General features: G+C 38.1%; 2 protein-coding genes across 14 annotated transcripts in view; one reads left to right on the forward strand and one right to left on the reverse strand.

Moving 5' to 3' along the window:
* The window catches only part of LOC137131682 (voltage-dependent R-type calcium channel subunit alpha-1E), a 93,181-nt gene extending 88,575 nt beyond the window's left edge, over nucleotides 1–4,606 (reverse strand). For all 7 annotated transcript variants that reach the window (XM_067513292.1, XM_067513290.1, XM_067513291.1 and 4 more), the window contains exon 1: nucleotides 4,464–4,606. The gene's annotated coding sequence lies outside the window, so the exon portion shown is untranslated. The remainder of the gene's footprint in view (nucleotides 1–4,463) is intronic.
* A 1,028-nt stretch (nucleotides 4,607–5,634) lies between these two features.
* The window catches only part of cep350 (centrosomal protein 350), a 32,496-nt gene continuing 10,182 nt past the window's right edge, over nucleotides 5,635–27,948 (forward strand). For 2 of the 7 annotated variants that reach the window (XM_067513740.1, XM_067513744.1), the window contains exons 1-28: nucleotides 5,635–6,004; nucleotides 8,111–8,199; nucleotides 8,348–8,391; nucleotides 8,527–8,635; nucleotides 8,718–8,874; nucleotides 9,604–10,256; nucleotides 10,408–10,521; nucleotides 10,998–11,120; nucleotides 13,855–13,971; nucleotides 15,637–16,376; nucleotides 16,464–16,582; nucleotides 17,135–18,165; nucleotides 18,486–18,624; nucleotides 18,864–19,021; nucleotides 19,116–19,290; nucleotides 20,639–20,826; nucleotides 21,014–21,177; nucleotides 21,534–21,644; nucleotides 21,801–21,941; nucleotides 22,096–22,235; nucleotides 22,470–22,577; nucleotides 22,684–22,892; nucleotides 23,131–23,342; nucleotides 23,481–23,753; nucleotides 23,856–24,005; nucleotides 24,147–24,307; nucleotides 26,086–26,208; nucleotides 27,692–27,948. In XM_067513740.1, the coding sequence (XP_067369841.1) occupies nucleotides 8,124–8,199; nucleotides 8,348–8,391; nucleotides 8,527–8,635; nucleotides 8,718–8,874; nucleotides 9,604–10,256; nucleotides 10,408–10,521; nucleotides 10,998–11,120; nucleotides 13,855–13,971; nucleotides 15,637–16,376; nucleotides 16,464–16,582; nucleotides 17,135–18,165; nucleotides 18,486–18,624; nucleotides 18,864–19,021; nucleotides 19,116–19,290; nucleotides 20,639–20,826; nucleotides 21,014–21,177; nucleotides 21,534–21,644; nucleotides 21,801–21,941; nucleotides 22,096–22,235; nucleotides 22,470–22,577; nucleotides 22,684–22,892; nucleotides 23,131–23,342; nucleotides 23,481–23,753; nucleotides 23,856–24,005; nucleotides 24,147–24,307; nucleotides 26,086–26,208; nucleotides 27,692–27,948 (5,992 nt within the window). In that variant the 5' untranslated portion in view covers nucleotides 5,635–6,004; nucleotides 8,111–8,123. Of the gene's footprint in view, nucleotides 6,005–8,110; nucleotides 8,200–8,347; nucleotides 8,392–8,526; nucleotides 8,636–8,717; nucleotides 8,875–9,603; nucleotides 10,257–10,407; nucleotides 10,522–10,997; nucleotides 11,121–13,854; nucleotides 13,972–15,636; nucleotides 16,377–16,463; nucleotides 16,583–17,134; nucleotides 18,166–18,485; nucleotides 18,625–18,863; nucleotides 19,022–19,115; nucleotides 19,291–20,638; nucleotides 20,827–21,013; nucleotides 21,178–21,533; nucleotides 21,645–21,800; nucleotides 21,942–22,095; nucleotides 22,236–22,469; nucleotides 22,578–22,683; nucleotides 22,893–23,130; nucleotides 23,343–23,480; nucleotides 23,754–23,855; nucleotides 24,006–24,146; nucleotides 24,308–26,085; nucleotides 26,209–27,691 lie in introns of those variants that run through there. The other 5 variants (XM_067513743.1, XM_067513746.1, XM_067513745.1 and 2 more) reach the window with 5 other exon arrangements.

Genomic DNA, 27,948 nt, shown 5'->3' on the forward strand with positions numbered 1-27,948 from the left:
AACACTGTATAGTGTTATAGCTTTATTTGTCATGTAAGTTTGCATTTGTAAGGGTCCTTCTTATGAGAAGTCTAATTTGCTCTAACTCAGCAAGGATCTATTTTTGAGCTCAAACTCTCTGTATAATACAGAACAGCAATATGTAAAGTGCTTGAGTGACAAAATCTCCACGTTAAATTAATTACTTTGCATTGCAGACTACAGCATTTAAACAAGCAAACTAAATAAGCACACATGTAAATTTAAAGAGAGCACAATTGGCAAAATGTACACTATATTACAATTTTCTGAATTTGCTTTTAAGATAAAAAATATAAGATCCAAATTTTGTATCACCATAAGGACCTTTTAATGGGAAAATGGCAACATAATGACATTATGTAAGTTTGTCCTCTATATTGTCTTTTAAATTCTGCTGTTTCATTCTTATCCTTTTGTATTGATTTTGATTTTAATAAATATGCACATGTTTGTAAAGAGGTCATATAAACAATTTCTGTTTTTTTTTTATCATTTTCTTGTATGATTATGTTTGTTTTCTTCTATTTCGCACATCCTGCTTTGACCCCATATAGAGTACATATCCAAACTGTTCATTCATATTTCTATCTCTGCTTAAAACTTATCGCTTTCACTAGGCAATGTGGTGTTTACTTGCCATTCATTTTATTCATTCATTTACTTCAGCCTTATATTTATTTCACGATTCTTTGCTGTATACTATGACTGTGATATTTTGTGTGGTGGCAATAACAACCCAGTTTCCCTGCAGGGTTTATTAAAATTTAATAATGTCATTATGAAGCTATTGAGCTATAAACACTGAATAGATCTTTTCATTCAAAGCCTTGGTAACAGACATGTGACAGAGAAAACACAGACTAGCACATTGTGAGCTACTTTTTGGAGTTATAACTTTTGCTTTCTTATGGATTGTTCCTAATAAGAAATTAGGTGCAACACTCTCAAACAGCAGAGTACATTGTTGATGCTTATTGTTGCTTAATATTGTATAAGGCAGTAAGCTTTTTTTGTCTAATTGCACTCAGGTAGCCTATGACGGATGATGAAAAGACTGTTCTCAAAGGGATCCTACAGCTGTGATGACCTTCCTGGAAAGATTATTATATCATCACTAACAAATCAGATAATGATCAGTTCTAATAATAGTTCCACCATACTGTTATGGTCCAATCCTCGCAAAGTGAAGAAGCCTCACGAGGAAGGGTTAAGGTGAAGAACATAGTGCATGAAGGTTATTTTCAATGATACAATGATAAGTAAACTTATTTGATAACATGTGTATAGTATATATACAAGTAATTTAATAAATTTATTAAAATACCAAGTAGCCAACCCTACAGAGCAGGGTAAAACCATTGCCATCAAAAAAGCATCAGTCATCCTTTGAGTTAAACTCTGCTGAACTCAGTGTTAAATAATTCTCCAGCACTGATGTCTCATGATTTGTACATATGTGAATGTCTTGTAAAAGTTCAATAATGTTTGTGTTTGGTAAACCAAGGCCAAAGAAAACATTTGACTTTAATCGGATATTCATGAAATTACTCAGAAAATTGTTGAGCATAGCCCATTATCAAAACCCATTGTTCCAAGTCTTGTACAGTGACATATTTGCTAACATTGCAGATCCGTTGTGCTGCTTAATGATTAGAACAGGAATGCTGCCTACACAGTACCTTTAGCTTGTGTGTGTGTGTGTGTGTGTGTGTGTGTGTGTGTGTGTGTGTGCGTGTCTCAGAAAGATATTTAAGAGCTTAAGTTGCACTCCCGGACAGGTCTCATATGAGGTATTTACATGTCAGTAAAATCACAAGATAAATGAGTGAGTGAGCAAATATGATTGTGTGTAGACTTAATTGTAAATGGGGGTTGGGGAGAATTAAATGAAATGGTTCAAATAAAAGGTAGGTACTGATGTATAACTTGCCAGCTGCGGTATATAAAAATTATTTACGGCATATTTTAATGTTTTTTGCAGCATTAATGTATTTTGTTCAACAGTTAGTCTCACTGCTGTGCAGGCTAAACTGGAAAAGGTATTGATGTAAATAACAAATAGTTAAACTGAATGGATTTCTACCAAAGAAGTAATTGAATTCTGTGGAAAGGATTGTAAGAGTATAAATCATTAAAAAAAGCTTTTAGTACATAATGTCTGAGCAATTATATTACAGCATTCCATCTTTGCAAAGAAAATATTAGGAGGGATGGACTGCACATACACATAGCTGTGCACCGTTTGCCACAGTAAGGCCAATGACATTTGAATCTTTGCCAAGCTTATCCACAAGGCTGAGCAGAAACAACATTGCATTAGAATGAACACAGATTTCTAGATTTGCTGTGTGTGTTTGTTTGTGTGTGTGTATTGGTAAATCTTAGTTGTTGTTTACCTTTTTCTAAATATGTTTGTACAATCAGTCTGTTTTCACACTGTTTGTAGGGCATTGCTAAGGCTATTAATTAAGAAAACAAATCTATTTATTGGCTTAATAGGCAGAGGAGAGTCTGTAATATTATAATCATTTTCATAGCTCATCATTATCAGAGCTCTACCTAAATTTCTGTGCACATTAGAAATTTCAATATCAGTGTGATACATCATCAAGCTGAAGAAAACTATTAAGTGTACGAGTGTTTGGAGGAACTACCACAAAACTAAAAGGTTTGATCCCAGCTACATTCATGTACTATGTAAACTGACAGTGAGCAGCTTATTGGGATGCTTCTAAGGAGCAGCAGTAACAAATAAATGGCAAATATAGTCCATAAATTAAAACGACGCAAAGGTTAATACTGTTTGACTCAGATCTTGTCATGTCATATAGAAAATAATTCTAGAAATGTTTCTCATTTCTAGCAGTTTGCTTTGCCCTTGGTGAGTTGTTATTATTCAAGGTCCCACTTGAAACGATAATTACAAGTTAGGCATTTTGTAGGGTTCTCAGTTCTGGTTTTACTGATCATTAAATATTTTTTAGTGCATCCAAGTTTCCACATTCTTCACTTGCATATTTATTTGCCAAATGTATAACTGAGAGACTGAATAGGTATGTGGCAAGTAAAGCATTCATCTTGATTAAAGATTTGAGAAATCATAGTTGTAGATGATAATGCTTCTTTTCCAAAAGATTCGGTTCAGGAGGTGCAGTCAGGTTCAGTTTTGTGCAGAACACACCAAAAACAAATTGACAGTAAATCAGGACAATCAGTGCACTTGAGATGATAAGATTAATAAGAGTAAAATAAAGCCAAATGACAAGTGCAAATGTGATTAAGAAGACACTACAGAGAAGCAGGACTGATCTCAGCAATGGTCAGCTTGCCCTCATACAAAATTTGTCATTTGATCATTGAACATTAACTGGGTATTAAACAAGTCAGCATGACTGCAAAATTAAGACCCTGTTATTCAAGAACACATCATGATGAAGTCAAAAGTCAAAAAGGTTTTACGTCAAATGGCTGATTAATCTGTTTCACAAACATTTATATTTTGAACTGTCTCTTTCCTTACTGACAGCATCCCATGATTGAAAAGATGGTGTAGAATTACAAGAGCAGGACTGAACAGCTAATCTGAATGAAGTGATAGCAAATCATGACCTCTAGTATTTAAACAGCTCATTAACAGCATGTCAAACAAACACTTTCTTTCTATTCATTGCAGCAGTTGTCTTTATTTTTGACCTGTTTAATTAATTCCTTGCTACTTAAGTATAATGATTGTTGCCTAAGCCAGCCTCTGAGACTGAGCTTTGGAGATCTCCCTTCCTGCACTTTAAATTTAATCATCATCTGGTCTAGGCACACTTATTAATTAGCAGAATCTAATTCAAGTCAGCCTCCATGTGGTTCTTATACTGACACCCCCTCTGTCACTTTGAGCAACACTCTGAATATAAAGATTTGAATCTTGTGAATAGGCAGAAAGTCCTGTAGCTATCTTATTTCCTCTCATGCTGTCTCACTGATACAAGCCAAAGTTAAGAGTGACCAGTGCCCTGTCAAGTCACTAATTTGAAGACTAACAAAGATGAATAGAGTTAAAAAGAAAACATCTTAGGTCTAAACATGTACATTAGAACCATGCATTTGCATGTATTTCCAGTCTCCAAGACACAGAGTAGTGTCATCTTAAGGGCAAAAAGTAACATGCAAAATGTTTAATTTTAAAAAATGCAATTCCTGTTGAACTCCACTATCAAAATGTTTACATCAGCAAAATCGCAAGCTGTTATGTTCCAATTAGTATGAAAACATCAAGATAATGCACTTGTCTATCTAATCGATCTGCAGTATGAAGACTGAGGACAGAAGAAAAAGTCCCCATGGACGTTTCCTGCACCTTCTCCTCCTGAGCGGCGTACAAGACCAATGAAACTGTAGGGGTCGGAGTTGTTGTGTTTTTACCAATAAAGAAGAAGATAATGTCTTACCTATAAAGAGAGAACTCCTTTCCATTTCGTTCACCTCTCCACAGAAAATGAAAATGTGGTAGAGACGCCCGCCGTAGCTTGTACAGCTGTCAGGAGAGAGAGAGGCAGAGAGGGAGAACTGTGCCAGGTTGTTTTATTGGCCGGGGGAGTCGGAACACTTGCCTGTTACACCACACCTCTTCTTACGGAGACCGCAGAAATACAACAAACGCCACCGTTATTTGACATATTTGAAATTTGATTTAAGATTCCTGCAACCGTATGAGTTTTAAGCCCAGGTGGTCTACTTGTTGCCGTCTGTTATGGCCATGCTAGTAGCCATAATCTGGGCATATCAGGCTCTGCCTTCTCTGCAGTTTGTATGTTTATGACTCACCTGTTAGCAGTGAGCAGACACGCTTTTAACTAATTATTTCGCTAGTTTTTACAATGTGCACTCCATTTGTTGCTATATGAACTAATAAATGAAATCGTAACAAGACCCACAGTTGAATTACAAAAAAATCACAATAACTTGTGATGATTAATATTTGACATAAATTGACTGGACTTGGGTTTAGTGGGAGAGGTTAATTTTTGAATGGGTGGAGTGTTTAAGGTGCTGAGTGTGTGTGACTGTGTGTGACTATGTGTGTGTGTGAGAGAGAGAGAGGGAGAGAGGGAGACAGACAGATAGACAGACAGAGAGCAAGTCAAGCCGCTGGGTGGTAGTAAACGCACATACAGCAAATTATTTCGATAAAGCAGTCTCTGCTTTAACTGTTCTGACGGTAGACTGACTATTGGGCCTATTTTTGCAGCACATGATTCTTTACTATTAAAAAAGGGCATTCAACAATAAGCTATATAGCAATAAATTCATATTCCAAATGATACAAAACGACTTAAACTTGCAAATGCAGCACGTTGCTGACATATATTTTATGTAATCTATTTTAGACAATTCAATTCAAGTTCTATCACCGTAACTGCTACTAGGCGGCACAATTACTTTGAATTGCAATGTATGTGAACGTGAGTGTGTGTGTGTGTGTGTGTGTGTGTGGGGGGGGTGTTTGTGTGTGTTTGTTTATTTGTGCGTGCGTGAGAGAAAGAGAGAGAGAGCGCGCATGTGCCGTGTAGTGGCGTGTAGGGGAAGGGCCGTTCCAGAGTTTGGACCAACTATCGCGATTTTTCGGCCTCTGGTACCTACCCGTCTTGGATACTGTAACAGTTTCACCGTTGAGAAACATCAACATAGACCCGGGAAAGGTAACCTCTGAGGCGGGTAGCGACCTTTCTGTCTACGAATTTCATAGCTGACCCGAATAATTGGTTGATTGGGCTATCGCCGAGACAACAACAATGGGCGCATGTCACTAAAAAAAGTTGCTGCTTTAGTTGGCAAAGCTGCTAGCTAACATTGGTTTGCTAACGTTAGCTGGCTAACGCTAACGTTAGCAAACACTGGGGGAAGAACTTCGGAGAAGTTGCTCTTTTCTTATGATGAAGAGGTCAGCATGAATGTGAACATCTAGACTCCTGCGATTGTTTCCTTAAAGGTATGTGTTGCGCCTTGTTTTGCTAAGTTAATTCATGACATTCCTGTCAGCTAGCGTTAACGTAATAACTCTCTCTGTAGTTGGCGGCTCCGACTACTCCCTGGACCGAAGACGTTCCGAAATAAGTCATTTTGAAATCAAGTATTAGAAAGACCTCCAGACATATTTTTTGCACTCACGTAACAGCGGTTTCACATAAAACTGAACACCAATAAGTTAGGGTTGTTCAAATAATACCCTAGCGTTACGTGTAAAAAACGTATAATTATCACCTCGAATATAAAAGAAGGCTGTAACTCGTAATTAATGTATATGATATCTCAGTTGTAACCTTAAAACAAGCAATTTCTCGACTTTCTCACATACAGCTAGATGGACTTTATTTGCCGTTTAATTTAGTACTCTTATACTTTCAATTATACAACAATTGCATTGCCAGCTACATGTAACTTTGCAATGACTTATGTTCGGGCTGTGGTGTAGTATCATTGCATAGGCTGCCCAAGTATTTCTTTCACGCTTAGCGGAGGAAAATACTGTTGTGAATGTAAATTTAGCTTGTTAGCGGCTCATTCTGGGACAAAAAAGTGGCCCCAATTGGATGCAAAGTAATAAAAATACGACTTACTACTAGTAATTGTTGATGATCGTATGTTAAAGTTTTTACATCCCATGCAACGGAAAAATTGTTAGCATTTAAGTATTCCTCTGCTTAATCGCATTTTTCGCAGTTCGAAATGAGTGGTGGGCACCGATGATGTAACTGACTTTATTTCTTTTGCTATGTAGTGTCAATAATAAATGGCAACATCGAGTCGAAGTCTCGAAGTCGTAAGTGAAGAAGAAATTATCCGCCATCTTTGATTGTAAACGAGTTTGTTGATTTAACAGAGTTCAGCATCTGTCCCTGGGGAAAACTGTTTACAGATCATGTACATTTATATAAGGAAACTATTACTACTAAGTTTTTTGAACACATTTAAGTTGGTCATATAGTTTTCGCGTCAACCCTATAGGTTACGGCATGGTGTCATGTAATGTTGCTTATGGAATTTTCAATTTCAGTTAAAAGTAGCTAACATCAGCTCACGTCGACAGTCAGTATGATGAACCTACTTCCTTCTATAAATATTCTAGTCTTACTTAGAATAGAATAGTTTAACGGAAGATTACCACAGCTTCGTAATTGGGTTGTCAGATTGTGATCTATTAAAAATATTTATTAGTCACCGTCTGCACTTTTGGTTATAGCTTATTATCATGTTAATCAGTATATGACAATAAAGTATCTGAATAGAATTAGTAAGAAATTTAGTTGATATAGAAGATGAAGTGGGGTTCGTTTTCTTCCTGTTTGCTCTCAATGACGTGAGCGCCTCAGGGAAGTGTCACGTGATCGGTTGCTTTAATCCATGACTTCAGAAGAACTTATGACTCCTGAAATCTAACACTCTTAATACAAATAAATAATTAGGTTAGCGTTAGTTTTAGAGTCATATTACATTTAATGGATTAAAGAGACAAAGTTGTCAATAAATTGTTCAAGTATTATTACTGGAAGAGGATTCCCTAATTATGACAAAACTCTCAAACATAAGTTTAGTTAACTTGATGATAGTCATTGTCCTATCTACATAGAAACAGGAACTGCATTTTTCAATACAGGTGTTTAAGTAAACATTGCATTGCTGAAGTCTTACAAACTTGTACATACCTTTTGTGATTGAAGTATTTTGAGGAATGTTCTGCTGGGGAAATGGTACAGTGGTATATACATTTGGCACAGTGGTTAGATATATTGTAGGATTTCATTAAAATTAATTGCATAATTTCATTTTCAAATGCTGGTACGGACTGCAGTTTGCTGAAATTGTTGCCTTTAAGGTTTGTTTTAGTCATTCATGGACAGAATGACCAATTTTTGTTTTTTTTGTTTGCTCTTCCTTGTATTGGTTTCAGTTCACATTTTTATTTGCCTGTTTGCTGATATGAGTCCAGGCATACAATATAAAATGTAAAGTTTATTTTGGTATTCATCTCATTTGTCACTTTTACCTTCATTGAGTATTGTTTTTTTTATTTGTCTGTATTTGATCTTGATGTCAGGTGAGCTGAAGAGATGAGGAGTACCAGGAGGACTGAGGTGTCTCTCAAAAACTCTGCTCAGCAGCTTTCTGATCACAATATCAGCACAGGTGCGTAAAAATATTAAAATGCTATTCAGTCTCTTTAGTCGTTATTCTAAGCTGGTATAGTGTTCTTACAGTGATTTTTATTTATAATAAGAATTTCACTTTTGCTTCTATCCAACTTATAAGATTTTCTCTCTTCCTTTTTTGTCAGATCTGACAACAGCATGGAAACATTTGGCTCAGTCCAAGGCTGCTGTAAGAACATCTCTGTTTTCTGCTGAATTACATTGTTTGTGAACAGTTAAATGCATTTCTAGAATATTTAATGATGAAAGATGATTCATTTTCATATGACTCAAATTGCCTGATACATGTAATTCTTCTCTGTAGCTGCGGCATATAGAAAACCATCTAGAGGCAGCTCCGGGGACAGGGGTTCTCCTGGACTCTGTTATGGACCCTCCCAAAAAGAAAACCTCCAGAATGGTCCGTTGCAAGGGTGAGTTTATTCCAAAAAGTAAAGCTACATTAGTTAAATTCTCATATGTATAGTTATTTTGACACTGTTCCTTTGTCACCAGAAGCTGATGACAATGGAGGGTCTTCAAAACGCAGAGGTCATAGCCAACAGAGTTCAGAAAAGAGCAGCTCACATAGTCCACTAAGGAGCTCTATCCAGGACAGAAATGTCTGCAGGAACAACAGCGTGGAGTTCAGGGAACCACTGGCCTCATACAGGTGGAACTCTGCACTAAAAAACATTCGTGAAACATCCTTTGCATCCTTTGTCTGTGTTCATTGCTTTATTTGGATATAGGAGTAGACTGTCTTACTCAGGACCAGTTATCTGTACTTGGTTATTTTGAATAGTGGCAAAATCACTACTATAATACTCTCATTTGCCAAATGTTTTAAGATAATGAAATTATAAAGTTTTTATTGCACATTCACAAAAGCAATGATATTCAGTTTGCTTCTTAAAATTATATGATAAAATTAAACCAATATAGTCACACTATATAGTGTCTGTGTATATGCTGTAGAGCGAAAACTAGGATAACCGTTAATTAATCTTAAAAACGTATATTTTGAGACAATTGTGTTTCTTGTCATCTCTTCTTACCTTGCCTTTAAACTTTAGTATCTCCACATTCCTGTTTTGTGTTAGAAATTTCTTATTAACAGCAAAACCCCACAATAATCAGTAATTTTCAATAAATTTAGATGTTATTACATTAGGGATTGACTGATAATCTTTTTCCAACCTTTATGTCAGTCACTGCATTTTAAATTTACAAATGTTATTAACAGTTTTCATTCGTGATCTAAAATCATACCTTAAATGAATATGTCAATCCCTCCTTCTATAAATTTTTAACAACCATAAATGTCCACTCTGGACACTCGATAAATTAGGAGTAAATCTTGATCCTCTTGCTGATCCCATGTAATCTGGTTTGTATCCAGAGAGGCCACCCCTCCATCCTCTCAGCTGGAGGCCTACAGTCTGCACTCTGCACCAGGGTCTTTGTACCCTTCGTCTCCACCTCCATTAGATCCTTTGCTCAGCGAGCTAGTCTACCAGAGGGACACCAGGGACAAACAGACTGACAGGGACCTGGATAGCACACACACCTCGGCTCTGGAGAGCACAGAGGTCCACTACCTCAATGACTGGTCAGCCCTGGATGCTATAAGGACTGTTGGAAAGCAGTCACATCTCACAGGAGTAAGAGCACCTGCAAGGGAGGGAGCTGAAGAGAAAAGGACCTCCAAAGCACAACTTGACATGAACCCACAAGGGTCAAGCCCAGGCAGAGCTGAAGCTCCAGGTGCCATTCACAGAGGGGAAAGTACTCCCTCGACGAGCCCTGGCTCAGCTTCCCAGCGGTTAGAGAACCTAAGAAGGCATCAGCCTGACAATAAGCTGGAGAGGCTTAAAGAGCGTATTCGAAGGCAGAGGCAACATCTAGAAGAGGCTGCAGAGAGGGAGAAGCTCCAGGGTTATTTGGAACAGCCCATTAATTCAGCTGTGGGGAATATTAATTTTGGTACATGTAGCATGCCCACAGCCAAAATACGGAAAGTAGCAGCTGCACCGCCTGCACCTACATACAAGGGTATCTTGACAATTGGAGTCACTCCACATTTTGAACATTGTCAATTTTTGTGACCTTATTTTTTAAACAGTAATTTGTGAAGTGTTTTTAGATTCGAGACATTTTTGGGAATTTCTTCTAGAACTTATATCTTTAATTCTTTTCCTCTTAGGTTTCAATAGTACTGAGACAAAGATCCAGACTTCTGATGGGAAAGTTTGGAAGGAGGATGAGTTTCATAACCTCAGTAGAGAAATATACAAAGACCTGTCGCAACAGATTGCTGGTAAGGACAGAACACAGATATGTTCATGTCACTGCTATAACTCTTATTTTAAAAATTTCTGCAGTTTTAACCATAAATAATTATTGTGTCATTCTGTTTCTGCAATTCTGAAATGCATTATATATGTGTAATCATATTTGTATGTGTATCGTATCATATTTAAAATTATATTGAGAAATATGTGAATGACTGTTAGCAACTGGATCTAAAGATTTGAGCTTGCAGTTAGCTTTAATTTTGTTATTGTCACCTACCTTAAAACACCTCCAGACATTGTTTCACACCCACCTACCTGCTCAACCACTGTTATGTCAACACTATATTAGTTCCAGTATTGGAAAGGTTTTTTTATGAGTTTAAGTACACAAGGACAGTATTTACGCAGTACCCAATACTAGTATCTGTATCAGGATATGCCTAATTGTTAGGGTATGTTGTTTTGTGGGTTAATCCTTGCTTGAATCCTATATGTACAGAGAACACCAGATCCAGACATCAGCAGCAAAGAGAAACAGACAGTTCCAAAGAGAGGAGGCCCCCCAAACTAGTCAGGAAGGTTCATAGAGCTACTCCTGCCTCTGACCTACATGCGAAACCAGGTATAACAATCCTTTTTAATATGTTACAGCTATCCCACCCTCTGATCTATATTAGTGACAGTAGGTAAGGTAAAAATGTAGAAAAGTCTGATAGAATTTTGTTTGGTCACCACATATTCTCTAAAAGAGTGTGAGGTGTTAAACTGTCTCTATGGTTAGGTTTATTCAGTTGGATTTACATTGAACTTAAAGTGCAATGAAAACATAAATAAATTCAAATAATAATAAAATGAAATGAAAGAAAATGTTGTTGATTTCTAAACTGAAGAACCCAGTGTTCAGACTACATTATATTTGTTTGTTTTTTATGTATTCAATTGTGCCATATCTGGGCTTTAAGTGTGTTCCAGTATCTGTACATGAATAAGCGCTAATACTGGCTTTTGAGCCTGTGTTAAGACCGTAATCCCTAAAGCTATGTCCTGTATGTGTGAGATGCAGTTTTATGACCAGCAACTAGCAGACATCCACATCAATTCATAGCTGCATACTGCAATAACCAGGTAATGGCAAACCTTTGACAGCTGAAAAAGCCCTCTCTTTCTACCCATTCACAGTCTTTCAAAGGTCATCATCTGATTGATAACTATCTTAATTTTGGAACTTGACACAAGGAGAGACCTTTATTGTATAATGATGATGGTTTGGTATGACCACTTTATTGAATAAATCTGCTCACAAACACAGCAACAAAAAAGCAATATCTTTCCTATGTTCTAGTAATCATTCACTATATGCCTGGTGTCTTGTGTTTTTTCCAACTTTTGTGCTGCCTCTCATGTTTGGCTGGTTACAAGTGTAGCTCAGTTCTGTGGTGCCCTTGGACCATAAATATCCCTCTGAAATCTGTAGCCAGGTTCAGTTGGCTCATTTACCCAGTAGAAACAGCTGCTTGGTTAGTGGATGGACTGTAAAGCTTCATTACCAGGAACTGCTCTTCAGTAGAATACTCTGTTTGTGTATTGGTGTGTCAAATTAAATTCTAACACACCGTACTTGTTTAGAGGGAGATAACTGAACAGTGTTTCTTATGTATTTAATTTAAGTTGAGTCTGCTCTGGTGGTAGCATGGCCAGATATTGTATATATGCCAAGACATGCAGTTATATTCCATAAAATCAGCATATGTTATATTTGCAGCACCTTTAAAAAACAAATAAAGTAAATTAAAGTTACAGTTTGCAACATTTTTCACATATTTATTTAATAGAGTTTTGCTCTCATACTTATCTTAATATAGAGAGGTGCGGTGGAAGCATCAAGTGACAAAGATCCATTAAACAGCATGGGCAGTGAGACATAGACATTCTCTTCGAAAAGCATTTTTTGTCAGGCTCACCTTTCCAACCATTTTGCTAAAAGAAACTGCTCACAAGTTTGTTTGTTTTTTGTTTTTGTTTTTTTTTTGTTTTTTTTTTTCCATTTTTATCTGTTGTGTTTTGATAACTATGATAACTGTGCGGAGTGGAAAGAACTAAGCTAAGTAAAGCAATATCAGAACAGGTACAGGGATGACAGCAGAGCAGCGAGGACTGATTCTCACAGTAGCGCTAGCTTAGGTTGCACATTGTAACTTTAATTAAAAATACAGGATTTAAGTATTCACTCCCACTCTAGTAGTTGTAGCTTTAGCAGCAATTACATAATTGAACCTGTTTGTAATGGCCTCAGTAAACTTTCCTCATCTGATCACTGCAGTTTTTCTCCATTCTTTCTTGCAAACTGCTTAGGCTCAGACATTTTGCACAGGCATTGTGAGTGAACTGCCAGTCCACTCTCAAATTTTCAATTTGATTGCGTTCTGGGCTCAGTTTTGGCTACTGTGGAACATTAACATTGACTGTTTTAACATGCAACTAAATAACCTGGTGAATCAATATGTATCTAGAATTCTAGGCCATGGTTCAATACAAAAATGTTACAGTAACATTTGTGCCAATGCGATACAGCAGGACTTCTCAATCCTGGTCCTTAAGGACCCCTGCTCTGCAAGTTTTTAAACGAACCCTGCCCTAATCACTGCTGATTAGCTGGATCAGGTGTGTTTAGTCAATAAGCTGCTGGAAGATACCAATATGCTTTTTCTTCTTCCACTTCACCCTCATCTAGGTTCCAGCTTCCAATTGACTCAACCCACCTGATCCAGGCAATCAAGGGATAGTACAGGGCATAAAGAAAATAAGCAGAGCAGGGTTCCTTGAGAACAAATTTGATACAGTAAGAGTCAGAGTTGTGTCAATTCAGTTTTGTTCAGTTGATATCAATTTTCTTTAAGTTCTGTTCAAATTACACATTATATGTAATGTTAGCATTTTGCATGGGTGGAACTAAGCACGTTCGCACATTTGCATTTTTAAAAATTAATGATGTATGTTTATTTCGCTCAACTTACATTTAGAGCGAAATATTGTATATTTACCCCAATCAGGAATAGCCTTATGACCACCTGTACAATTTAATGCAACACCAACACAGTGGCTTTGTCATGAATTCTACTTTTACAAGATTATAATTTTTAATATTTTAAGTTTAAACTGCCAGAAAGGTGATAATTCTATTATGTTTTTATTGTTGCGGTTAACGTGTGTAGTGGAGTCGTACTGGAGTGCATTATAAGAAGAGGCGTTTCTAATGTTTTGGCCACCTCATTCATTTTAAATATGAATAAGGCATTTTAATTGAACTACTCTTTACTAATGGCATTCAAAGTATTTCTTTTTTTATTTGTGTGCAGTTATTAACCCTGCATCATGGCGGGAGGGCCAGAAACTGGTAAAGATGGTACTGGGTCCAATTCCCAAGAAGCACACGGAGGACAGTTTTCATCCAGCTGACAAAGCAAGAAGAACAGGTGGGACCTGTAGAGCTAAAATCCTCGCCCTTCCATACAAACCCATACAAACTAATGCCGTCTTTCATAATACCAACTACAAACTCAGATTAAAACATCTGTATTTAGTTATCTCTGTGTATGGTGTCACGAGGTTAAAACAAAAGTAGATCGATTTAGAACGAAAAGGTGATTAGCCTCCTACTAGACTCTAATGAGCTACTTAAACATGTCAGCTCAACATAAAATATTGTGTACATTTACTTCTATTTACTTTACTTAACCTCCGCTTGTGCTTCTCCATCTTGTAGACATAGTGACTGCAATTACATATACTTAAGTAAGTAGGTTACTCAGAGAAATCTGGTTACTTTTTTATTCGGGGAGCAAATTTATATAAGCTTAAGTAACCTAGATACTGTAAATCTGTATACATGCAACAGATGAATTATCACATTTTTTTAGAGGGTAAAAAAAAAATCTAACGCAGTCTGACGCATGTCACCTTTTGTTCCTTGTACTGTGTGCTGTTTTCATCCTTAAATAAAGCTGTGTTGAAGGCTGTGCCCATGAAACCACCTAGTGGTCAAAAGAAATTAACTTTATGCTGACTTTATGTGTAAAAATAGCCAAAAAATGGTGCCTATAGTTTTGCTTATATGTATTAAACACACTCCACTTACTTTTCACAAGGTGAGAAATGTGGGTTAGATTTTCATTCTGTGAAACTGTCGAAAGGAACATGTGTAATGACATTGAGTATGTTTCTGTGACTGTGCAAACATTAGGGAAACAAACAGCAATGCTCTCTAATACTATAAAGCCAAAAACATTGCGGTCATTCTCCTACCCCTTATATCTCAAATATCCCACAAACTTTAAAGCACTCCCTGAAGCTGTAGCTCCAAATGAAGCCTCATACATCATCAATTGTGTCACATTTCAATAATCCCTATGTTCTCTTATATGACTGGGAACCACAGTTAGGAAGAAAGATTGACAACCGCACCTTAAAAAAAAAAATACTGCATACCACTGACAGGAAGGAATAGAGATTAACTTGCTGTTATGGTTGGAAGCTCAATTAGACATGGCCTGATTTCAAGAGGTTGCCCCCAGTGCAGGCAGCATACACTGTGAGGTTGGCAGAGTGGGGCAGGGAGATGTAATGAGGCTTGCTGCAGCCAAGTCCTAAAAGAGCACTGTCTGGATTAGATACTGTAAAATCTAGACTATAATTTTAAATTTGACCCAGATTGGGGTTGCTGTGGCTAAACTCTCCCACCCCACCCCCCACCTTCCTCTACCATCATGTAGAGTGTATCACATGTATTCTGTCTGGTGGTTCTAAAGCTTTAGCTTTGGAATTTTGTAAATCTGATACTGTCACTTCTTAGAGCATAGTGTTTGTCTTATTCTAATGAACATGTTTATTACAGCTGTTGACCAAATAAATAAGTAAGAAGTTTATAGAATTTATAAATAAAATTGTAAAGCCTTTTTACGTTCTTATACCTCTCTTTAAGTGTAAAGGGTTTTTTTTGTGTATGTGTTTTTTCAACATCAAATCAATTTGGCTGTTTGATCTTGAATTTGTGAATGTTAATATCAATTATAAGTTTATAAGTTTCACTATTAGTTTCTAACTATAACATCTTTCTTTTCTTTTTTTAAAATGTCTACCAGCTTCCCGTCACCGTTCCAGGTCAGATCCACATTCAGAATCACTCCAACAAACTCGCCCCAACAATAAAGAAAGGCTTCCCAGTGGATTTCAGGAGCAGTCTAAAAGCTACTCCACATCTACATCTACTCACACATCTGCTGCTCAGGACAAGGCTCCAGTCGGAATAAGCACAGACTTATTATCAGCAGACATCCAAGGGATACTTGATGACCTGCAGCTAGAGTGCAAACAGGCTGAGAATGCAGACAGGGCCCGGGAAAGGTGTCGGGGTGGAAGTCGTAGGAGAGGGAGAGGGGGATCGGGGTCACGAACAAGGACTCCAATTTCTGCATGGGGAACTGCGGGTGGAACAGGTAGCTCCTTAAGAGAATGTCACAGTGCCAGCCCCACTAGACATCAACCAGAAACCGCCAATATGGCTGATTCGGGGCACAAAAAGCGCCACTATGATGCAGATATTGTTCGCCATTACATTGCCCGGCAACGAGAAGAGAGAAAGAGATGTCAGGCAGAAGAGAAGAGGGCACTAAGAGAGGAGGCAGAACGGAGAAACCAGAGATTGCAGGAGCTCTACAGAAAGCAAAGAGAAGTTGCTAAAACATTGACTCTTGCCAGTGAGGCCCCTGTGATTCCTGTACAAAAGCGACTTCAAGGTACCTACACCAAGCTGCTGTCCGAGGAGGCCCAGCTAGGTGATGATGACATGGAGATGCAACCTGCTACTCTTTCTATTCAAATGGTACAGTATATACTATGACAAGCTAAGTAAATTAATAAATGTGATATATATGCAATTTTTGATGTGTGTCAATGTCTTCTGTTACAGAGACCTATTTACCAGCCCTCAGGAGAGTCAGATAAAGAGAACAAAAGAGTAGAGGCACCGCAGAGCCCCTCAAGCAGTGATAGGTCTTTGAATGATCAGCCACCTCTTCCATTATACAGGTACATAATACTCATTAGGACCACCTGCCATACTCACTAGGAGTAAAAATAATCATCTCCCTGTCCCAGAGTTATTGATACACATTAACAACGCTCACACTAAATATCAAATTTAAATTTTTAATTATGTTTAAAAATTGGATAAAAATAACAGCTGGCAACTTGAATGTACTAAACAGAGAAACTAAGGGTGTACAACAATACTGGAAAAAACTAAATCATTAAATAGCTCTTATTTGCAAATCTAAAATAATACGTCATGATCCTGGTTATTTTGTAAAGGTACAACCTTGATACATGTAATTAAATGAAATTAAAAAGTAACATTGAAATTTAAAAAGTAATTTCTGATGCAGACACATTTGTAATAGCTAATTGTGCATTAAATATTATGTTGATGAGAAAGAAAAAAATTGTTTTACGCTTTCAATTCAGTTTCAAAGTAAGGTTGCAAAGAACAAGCGCTGTAAGAATTTGTAAGCCAGGCCAGCCACACGTTTGACCAGTTTTTGTTGTACTTTTTTCTACTTTCAACTTCTTCATTGCTTGCAGGAATGATCTGGATGGTGGAGTTGGCACTTGGCTTTATTCTGACCGTTTAAGCCCGGCTGTACATCCTGTGAATGGTCCCAGCACCAGTGTGCTAGCACCTTTTGGTGGCCATTTCCTCACTCAGTTTCTGAGGCTTGAGAAAGCAGTGGCCACCAGTGACATAAGACACACCCAGCAGCCAGCTACAGCATCGTCAAACAGGTTGGATTCCAAGATGTCCCGCATTGAGGCCCTCAAAGCCACAGCTGCATCGCTATCCAACCGTATAGAGAGCGAAGCACGGAAGCTTGTTGGGGGAGGGATCAACTATGGCACAGCAACTTCAATGGACATGGATAATATTTTGGCTCCAGGGCCCTCTCAGGCTAATGGTGATGATGAATGTTGGGCCAAAGTAGCTGCGACAGAAAATAATGATGTGGCATTCAGGATCCAGAAGATTTTAACACGTGCAGGTCAAAGTTCGTACAATGGCACAACTCTTCCAGCAGCAGGCAAAATGTACGCCCTTAAGGGACAGAAAGAAAAGAAGGGTGTACACACTAATTTGAGCAATCCACAAACAACTTCTGATGTAACAGGGCCCAGCCTTCACAGTTACACTCCCAAAAGAGGAAAGCTAGTTAATGGCTTGGAAAATACAGAAGAAATTGATAAAATGTCAATAAAGATAGAATATGACAAGGAGGACAATCAGACAAATATACATGACTCAAGTGCAGGTTCCATCAGTGAGGGTCCCATACTGAGTGAAGGGAGTTTTTCTGAAGATGAGGGAAGCCCTCCTCACCCCTCAATTGGTCATGTATCTAGAGCAGTGGATCATCTGGATGTAACAGATTTCTGTGCTGGTCAAAAAATGAGCTACCAGCGGCTCTCAGAGTTCCAAAAGGAGGCAGAGGGGTGCTCAGGACTTAACTCCCCATTTGCTCAGCACGAAAACAATAAAGCAGCCTGGGAAGAGCTGAACAAAGGAAGCCCTCTAAGTGTAATCAACATTTTCACTAAGAACTTTCATGGCCAAGTTCAAGGTAAGTTCAAGGTAATAAGTACCTTTTTATGAAATGTGTCGGTCAGGTTTTCTATATTAGACCTGGTTAATGGAACAAATTGGTATCAATTTATGAACTTAGAATTCTTTTTTTCTTCCATTATTAATTTGATTATCTATGGCTAACACAGCAATAAAATGAAATGGTGAGCATGTTTGCTTTGTATCTATGGGTAAATCTTTCATAACAATGTTGCCATTAAAGCTACACAGAATACCTGCCATGTCCAACATACTGGCTGTCTCCACAATGTCATACATATTGCTCCTCTGCCTCTTTGTCTCCAATATTTCCATTAGTAAGTGACAAGAACTCTCCCTCTGCCCATTTGCTCTCTGGAAAAGGACCCAGTGATGCAGTAGTCTATGAAGATGACTTTGTGTCATCACATAGCAGCAGAGCCAGTGGCCAGTTGAGGAAATCCTCCAATTCACCCAGGTAAAGGGAAGAAAACGGTGTATTTCTCAAATTGACCACTTGGTGGCATTCATGTGACATAGATTGTGAGATCACACAGCCCTTTCAGGCATCAATCCTGTATTTCCTTCTTCAGTACATTGTATATAAGCAGACTTTAGAATGAGAGTAAACCAGTACTATCAATTTCTACGTGTTTGTGTCAGACATCGCAATTTATTAAAAGTGATTCGATCATATTTGTTTCCCCCCTCTGTCAGTCATTATGAGGAGCTGATCAAGAGGTCTCCTTTGGAGAATAGTGCAGGAGGTATCAATTCCCAGCATTCATCCTTTCACTCATCCATTCACTCCCCACATCTTTCATCTGGTTCAGCATCTGGCTCTTCACCACTCTCTAAGCACTCCAGAAAACGAGGTGAGAGTTAATAGTTTGTTTACAAATTGTTTTTGGTCATATGTTATGATTTTGAAGTCCCTCACATGCAAAATATAATGGCATGACTCTACAGGTATAACATCAGACCAGAGTGATGCCACTCTAGTAGAAGAGCAGAGAAGTTCCAGCTCACCCCCCTCAGAGGCATACTCTTCTGACTCCAAGAAGAGGGGCTCAGACAAAAGCTTCACCCACAGCCAAGCTAAGAGTGACACGTTAGGGGAAACTTCATGGCATTCTCACCAAAGGTAATTATGCATAGTGGACTTGAAAATTAAAAGGGGATTTGTTAGTTTTGCATAAGTTGTTGGTTTTCACATGTTCCTGTTTAAGTTTGTGTGTGTGTGTGTGTGTTCAGTGTGTACACTTCAGTTTTTCAAGGCTAAACCAAAACAATTTAAAAATCTATGTATACTGAATAAATAGGGTCTTTGCAACTTTGGGTCATGTCAGTTGTTGCTTTTCCACCTTTACAAAAATTTTCATTCGTTGTACATTCAGTAATTACCCATGGTTAATTTTTATGGGCATGACCAATTACTAAACTACACAGAAAGTATAAGTTTAGGGAAGCCAATCTAAACAGGATTGTGGCTTGCTGTTAAGGGCCTGAAGGTTTAAGCAACCATGTAGTACCCAGGAGAAGGCTGCACTTTGATGCAAGATAGAAAACAGTTTTTTTTTTTTTTTTTTTTTTTTTTTTTTTTTTTTGTTTGGGAGGGCCCACAGATTGTTTAAAAGGTCATTTCCACAGCTTGAGTTGACTGTCAAGGAAGGAAGAGAGTTTTTCTTGTTTAATCCCAGCACCCAATAGTGACATTTAAACCCTCTAAAGTTACTCTAAAGCCCAAGTGGCAGATTCCTGCCATTGTGTGGAGCCTGTGTGTGTAAAAAGCTTGCAGATTATGTCCCTGTCATGGTGACCCATCGACTTAGCGTTCATTACTGTGACAGACACTGTCTCAAAACACTTTTAGGTACAGCAAACATGAACATTATAGGTGTCTATGAGTTGTGTAGAGTTCTGCCAGATTGCATCTGATTCTTTTCATATATCAGCTAACTGTTTTAGCATTGATAACATGCTCACAATGTTAATTGAGTCTGTTTTTTATCTTTATCAAAAAAAAGCGCCACCGCCTGCCATCCTTAATGGAAAGTAGAATGTAACCTGATCTCTAAGATATCGACTTGGCCTCCTATAATCTCTAAGCAACACAATGTAGCCATTCATATACTGGGCCTCTCACAGCAGGGTTATGCTGCCTCAGTGTTTATCATGCATTTAACATGCTCCTCTTTTCAAAATTGTTGCACAGCAGAAGCGCTTATAACATACCATTAAGCTATGCATCATATGAAAACCTATTCTAACTGTGTGACTTCAGAATTGTTTGTACATTATTATTTATTAGTACATATCTGTTATATAATTTTTCACTTATCATTTGTCAACCTTTAAGGTTTTAGCTGCAAAACACAAACATTTTAAATTTAATTCTGTTATCTGCAGACACTCCTAGACATGTAAATTACCCTGTGAAGTCCATCCATCAGAAAATCACCATTTCATTCTTTTTAAAATTGCATTCCTAGTTTGCTGTTGGATGATAAGAAGTCTAGAGGGGCCAGGCCCAAACAGACATCTCCTACTTCTCCCGACCATCATTCTCCTATAGGATTGGACTCTCCCAATGAGCCTGCAAGAGGTGGTTCTCTTGGAACAAATTATGTGAAAACCGCTACCACAGCTCGCAATGGTGTAGCGGAGCCCAGAACCACTGGTAAACTTGTTTTAATACAAAAATTAACTAACACTGACACAGAATTTGATTTAATAAAATTAACACTGCTGCTAAGACAAGACATCTGTATTCCCCAGGCTTCTTTGTAAATTGGGTTAATATCAAATTCCATTACTGTGCTAACTCTGCCTTGTTTATAATTTCTCTTACCCTTCCAACCTCCTAGGTGAACTACAGTATTCACCTGCTGTCCTGCAGCAGCGTATGGCAGCAGAGCTCCAGTACCTAGAGTCCATTGAGGAGTCAGTCAGACAACTAGACAACATGGAGAAGCTGATAGGTGTATCCATGGCTCAGCAAGAGAGTGCATCATTGGCTCAAATGCTTAAGGTACAGGAAGGTTTTAATAGAGACAGTAGTAATAATTATGTAGTGTTATTGTGTTGATGATTGTAGGACTATACATTTTCTAAGTTGTCTAATTCTGTACTGTATAAATGGTGGTCTTGCAGTTACAGAATTAGCTGCTCATATAGCATCAGATTATATTAGGTGCACTGTGTGCAAAATGAACAGCAACTACATGTGCACTGTTATAGTCACTGGAATCAATATTTTTTTCATTCCACATTGACAGTGCGTTTGCAGTTTTTTAATTTCTACTGAATGTGTTTATTAGTGCCTTTACTGTAATGAGTCTGTGTTGTTGCATTTATTAAGCTACGTAATAAACTTTGACACTGCAGGCTAAGCAGCAGCAACACGAGCGTGATCTCTATGAGCTCAAGATCAAGACTGAAAGAGAAGCCCTGGAGACCCAGTTACAAGTAGAGGAAAACAGGCAGAGAGTAGCCAAGGTACAGACACACACATACAGACAGACACACCACTTAATTCTTTTACTCACACTAATGAGACATGTCTTAGTTTGTCAATGCTATACCCAGTGTGGAGTTTCTTACTTTTTCAATTCTAAGCTTTGAATTTTATTCTGTGTGTATGGTTTTGCCCAGGCTCACATAGAACTGCAGGAAAGCATGGCAGTAAGTCAAAAAGAAACCTTGGAAGGCCTCCAAGAAGCTTCTGCTAAGATGATGAGTCAGCAGGCTGAGGCAGCACAGTACACTGTCGATGCTGCCCGACATATCAAGGAGGTTGAAATCAAAGGGCCTGTGTCTTAATTTTGTAACTAAAGCTGTTTGATTGGATAGTTACACTAAAGAAATAATAAGTACAGAGGATGATGGAATAATATGATTGTAAGACTTATCATTTCAAATATATGATTTGTATTATCTTCTCTGTTAGATGACAGAGTTGGCAAGGTCTCAGATAGCAGGAGCTTTGTTTGTCCCTCCTGTTCCCACAAATTCCTCCATGTTGGGTCAGGAGGAAGAACAGCTGAGCTCCTTTAGAAAACAGCGACAGGCAAAAGTTGATTCTGACAGGTAAGCTAAAAACACATTTTGTAAACGAGAGAGATTGGTTTTGAAAATTACACTATACACTGTTTTTTCTTTTTAATGTTTTTTTCTTTCCACAAGTCTAAGCTCCTGTTGTGCTTTCATATTACATACGACTTGTATGCTTTGATTTGTTATAGTTTAAATCGTAGTAGTAGATACATACAAAGAACCGTTTGCTCCTCAATATCTGTTATAATTGTAGATTTCTTTTTACAGCTTTCATAGTGAGGTGTCGAGTGAAAGGACTGGATCAGACGAAGTTACGCCTTCCTTAAATAAGCTCAGTCATTCTGACGCTCTGTCTTTCAGAAGACCCAAGCCCTGGTACCAGACATCCCTGTCTTGTAGCACTAGTTTTACTGTTTTAAATTTAGAAGGAGGAAAAGGAAGCCAAAGAGACCCTAAATCTTTCTTGTTCTCCCTTCTTCAGTGAAACAGATTCTATCAGCTACCGTAGCCCCTCAAATGTCTTGTCAGATCATAGAGAAAAAGAAGGAGAAGGAGGACAAATGTGGAAGGGGAAAGCTGACAGGAGGACAAAGAGTGACGTGGGCAGCAGCTCCACTGAGGTTGAAGTTCATACAGCAGCAAATATCTCCCTTTGCAGTGACAGCATTCCTTCTGTAGTAGATGAGAAAGGTACTGTATAGGAAGTAGGGATTTTTCATGCTTCAGATGTATGTCCCTTCGCTTAATGATAATCTACTGCAGTTTTACAATTAACAAGCACCATTGTTACTGTTAAAACATTAACATTGTTTACCATATACTAAAAACAAATCTATATACACAATGTCATGTTACTGTATATGGCTTATTAAAACTCCCACTATATTACAGTGTGCACTGAGCTTTTCCTGTTTCTGCCTTACATTAGACAGTACATCGATCGCAACAGAGTACTCTCTCAAGTTCGAAGAATCCATGACAGAAGATGAAATTGAAGAGCGATCCTTCCGCTCTCTGCTGCCATCTGAGGCCCATCGCCGTGAATCTATTGAGAAAAAGTCCCGTCACCATGACGAATCAGAGGATGATGTAGTTAATCACAACACCACAGTTGTTTCAGATGCACACAATATCTTGAAGGTGACAGGGCAGCTACATTTTATTTTACTACTGAACATTATTCTTCTCCAAAGTGTGATTTTTGTTTGTTTGTCTCTGTTCTGTTTTCATACAAAACTATCATACTACTTTTTAACCTTTGTTCTTGTACTCTCTCAGGATGTGAACATCGCTTTTTCTAGTGGACAAGACAGCTTTTCTCAGTTTACAATGGACATGGTACGACAGTACATGAAGGACGAGGAGGTAAGATTGCAGCACCAGAGCTTTCTGCTGCGTCTTCGCCAGAAAGCACTAAAAGAGAAGACCAGAACTGAGTTGGCCTGGCTAGAACACCAGAAAAAGAAGCTAAGGGACAAGGGAGAAGATGACAAAATGCCACCAATCAGGAAAAGACAGAGAGGTCTTCTAATGAAACTACAGCAGGAGCAGGTGTTTAGCACTTGAAACATAATAACATTAAATGACAGTTAAGCTCTGGGTATTATTTGTTCTTAACAATTACTTGTACTCCCAATATACTCATGTTTCCAGGCTGAGATCAAGCGACTACAGGAGGCTAATAAAGCAGCAATGAAGGAAAGGCAGCTGTTGCTGAAGCAACAGGAAGAGATTGAGCGGATGAGAAACTCAACATTCAGACTAAAGGAGCGTCTCAAGAGTGCTGGGAACGAAGCACCACCTGTAAGTTGTGCAGTCACTAATTACCATCATGGGCAAAAATTACAGATAATGTCTCAGTCTGGCATGGTTTGTTCCACAGAAATGGAATTGTTTCATTGGCTTAACTAATAATTGGCATGTTTTCATTTTTCCATTGTCCAGGAGACTCCTGTATCAGAAACATTGATGTCCGAACCACCTTCACCGAACATGAAACATGCTAATGATAATCGCAGCACCTCTCCCTCACTCTCTATCTCGGGAAGTGAGACTAGCAGCATCATGCAGAAGCTTAAGAAGATGCACTCTCACATGGATGAAAAGTAAGTCTTTCTTATAATTTTTAATTGGACTCTTTACACTGCGTTAAAAATCAAATGTGTGATCGGCCTGTTCTTTACTCCATGTTGTATGTATGTGTCCTGCTTCCATTCCCTTGTGATGTGCTTATTTATTATTCCATTAAAATAATAGTTTAAATATAGAATCTTGCAACTAATCTTTAAATTGAAATGGAAAAAAAATTGTATAAGCCATCTTTATCATTTTATTACAATTTTCCTTGAATTTGTGGATGTGAAGATAAGCATGCTCCACACTGTTGGCTACTTTCGGCTTATCGTATAAGTTCAGGGTCGCCACATTTGTCCACATGTTGATTTAGCACAGTTTTTACAACCAATGCCCTTACTGACACAACCCTCCCCAATTTTTACCGGGCTTGGGACTGGCACTGCACAGCGGGGGATGGGGATGGGCTGTTGGGGGTTCAGTGTCTTACCCATAAACACTTCGGCATGTGGTTGGGAAGAGCGGGGCACAAACCTCCGATCCTATGGTTGTTCGGTGGCGTCTCTACCAATCAATTCACTGCTGCCCTATAATGCACCCCTTTGACAAATTTATACAACTTTTACTTAATCTGTACTTTGAGCTACCTGTTATTGGTGTGCTTTAACATCAACAAAGAACATGAAGAAGCTGAAGTAATTAGCAGATATGACAAACATATGCTGAACATCATTTTTATTATATCCACTTCTCATATACTCACTAGTTAATATGTGGAGTTTCTGTAGATTCTCAAATTATTTTTTTTTAGGCTTTGAATTTTTTTTTAGGTAATTTTATAGCCTCTCCTGCCCACCATGTATGTTCAGTAAGTATGTTTTTCTGGGGTTTGGGATTTATAAATAACAAGCCAGTCTATGCTTTTGTTGACTTGCTATGATCCTCCTCTATCATTCTCTTTTACTGCTGTCCTGTTATTATGTCAAAAGCTACAGTGTATATTTACGTAACAAAATTGTAATAATTCCATCTAGGGTTGTAACTATTTAAAGAGGTGGTATTGCATGTATTACATATAAAATACGGTTTAATATTTTAATTCTGTTGAAATAAGGTTGTATGATTTTTCAATTGGTCAAGTGAGTGAAATTATTAGTTTCAGCTTTTGTTTTCAATTTCAGCTTTTCTTTAAGGCCCCCTCCCCCACACCCATTCAGATTGGCCATCGTGTGTATTTCTCCCTACGGGTGTAATTGTATGTAAAACGATAGCCTTGCTATTAATGTTAGCTTATAGGTTTTAATGGTTTAAATCTATATTTATCATTTTTTATATTTATCATCAATCATTTTTTGTTTTCAGTTCATATAAATGGAAAGAAATTGATTAAAATTATGAATCAACTAGAACACTAGACATAAGTTTTTGGGCCATATAACCCAGCCCTAATTACACCAAACCTCAAAAAAGCCTAATATGGCCTTTTTAGTAACGGATGAATCTATCATTAAACCCCATCCTAAGCAGTTGGGTAGTAATAGTACCCCAACCAGCTCTACAGCTTGATGCCTACTTGCTTCTGTAAATGTCAATAACAATGTTCTAACAGAAACCTGACAGACTAGCATTAAAACCACATTTTGCTCATGGCACTTTTCTGTCTCCTTTCTCTCTACTTGTCTTTTTGTTCTGCATTTCTTGTGCTTTTTAATGTCCCCCACTCCCTTACATTATGTCTGTATTGTACATGTCCATACCCATTTTTGTGTGACTCTTTCGACTTTGTCTGTTGCGTGCTTGTATATTGTAGAAACTGTTCTCCTGTCCACTACTTCTTCTCTGTGTTCACTGCCCACCACTGGGCCTCCCTCAGTGTCTGTCTTCCCAACCTCCACCCTAAATTCCAGCTCTTTATCTACAACCAGTTGGTCAGGTACTGTACAGTGATCTCTACATTTTCCCCAGCACCTCCAAATAGCTCTGCCTTGCCTCACCTCCCACCCCATGGAACATGCTTGTGTTTACCTACTGGCACTGGGACATTATAGGTGTGGGATGATGAGTGATTGGATGCATTGGTTGGTTTGGGGGGTTTGCAAAGTTTTTTGGGATGTTTCAGCTTCCATGAGGTTATTGGGAGGAAGGATGATGGGTAAAAGCTTGAAGTGCTCAAGGAAAGCTGCCGTACTGAAATAAACTTAACTTTTGATTACTTCACAAAGAGTTCTGAATGCTAGTTTTGTACTAGCAATGTATTTTTGTGTTACCAGAATGCAGTGACACCACTTTAGGTATAAAAAAAGAGACATTGATTTGTGAAGGTCAAAGGTTAGGTTTATTTAACAGCAGCTTTCTGTTGTTGGATGCAAATCTCAGAGTGTTGGGATTTTACTAATTTCTGTCCTGTGTAATTTGCAATGTTCCCCCTCTTTATTTCTTCCTTTTTGTAATGAATGGTGAATAAGCTGTAGTGCATCTCCCCTTAATTTCACAAGCTGGCTGCTTGCTGATCAGCTCTAGACCAATAACCGATTTAAAATGTTTTGAAATTTAAACATAACATTACATGGAATTAGAGAACTTACTAAAGATAGAGTTGTCTATTTCTTGCAAGACCCCCATAAACCTTAACTAGCCCTCTTTGTTAGTTAACTGTTACATTGGAAAGGACAGTACAGATGGCCATTGGTTGTACTAGAGTTTAGAAAGGCAGTAAGTCTGGTCTAGTCTGGTTCTTCAGTATTTGGCCTCTCATCAGTATACATTAGGTTTAGAAAAAGGCATCTAAATTAGATCAAGGCTAAATAATATTGCACTGTAATGGCACCCATAGCTGTGGGAGATAACATTACTCAACAGCTTTACCTGATTGCTTTATTTCGATGGGCATTCTCTGTTATATATAAGTGGCTCCTAATGTAAGTTAGTTTTTAGATGTTAGAAAATGTATTAGCTCTACAATAAAACTGAAATTATGTTTTATCGTAATTGGTTAAAAAAAAGAACTGCTACAATTGTTTGGTGTCTGTGTGAATGAGTGTGTGCAAGTGCATATTCTGTCAGCATTGAACACTGATGCACGAATTTGACATCTTCAACATAATTTTCCTGTTCCTCTTTTCTCCTGAATGACATGTCATCACTTTGTTGCTTTTGTTTGATGGGTGCTTGTACACTTGTATTGTTGAATGTTTAATGTAGGCATGGGTCATTTATGTATGTATGTATGTATGTTTGCTTCCCTGAGTGTTAAACAGTGGTTTGATGTGATTTTTCAGTGATAACTAGTCTGTCCAGGTAATTTGGGTCTGTGTTCTTTTACAAGTCTGGCCACCATCTCGTAATGTCTTCGTCATTTTTTTTCTCTCTCTCTCACTTCCCTCTTTTCCCCCGGTTTTTAACCACTATCTCCCCAGGTTCCTGACAAAGCGGGAGCAGCAGCTTATGCAGAGGCGCCACCATGCTGAGGAGCTGCTGAATTGGAAACAGCGCCTGGACCAGGAGGAGGCAGAAGTTTGTAGGATGGAGAAAGAGGCGCTGGCTGTTTGGGACAGACAAAAATCTGAGGACAAGGATGGTGATATTTCAAAAAGTCCGAAAAATGAGATCTCTAATATCAGCTTCAGCCTCAGTCATTGCCAAAGCTCAAAGCCCAGAAATGACAGTGGAAAAG

This window comes from Channa argus, chromosome 8, assembly GCF_033026475.1.
Source record: "Channa argus isolate prfri chromosome 8, Channa argus male v1.0, whole genome shotgun sequence".
Lineage (NCBI taxonomy): Eukaryota > Metazoa > Chordata > Actinopteri > Anabantiformes > Channidae > Channa > Channa argus.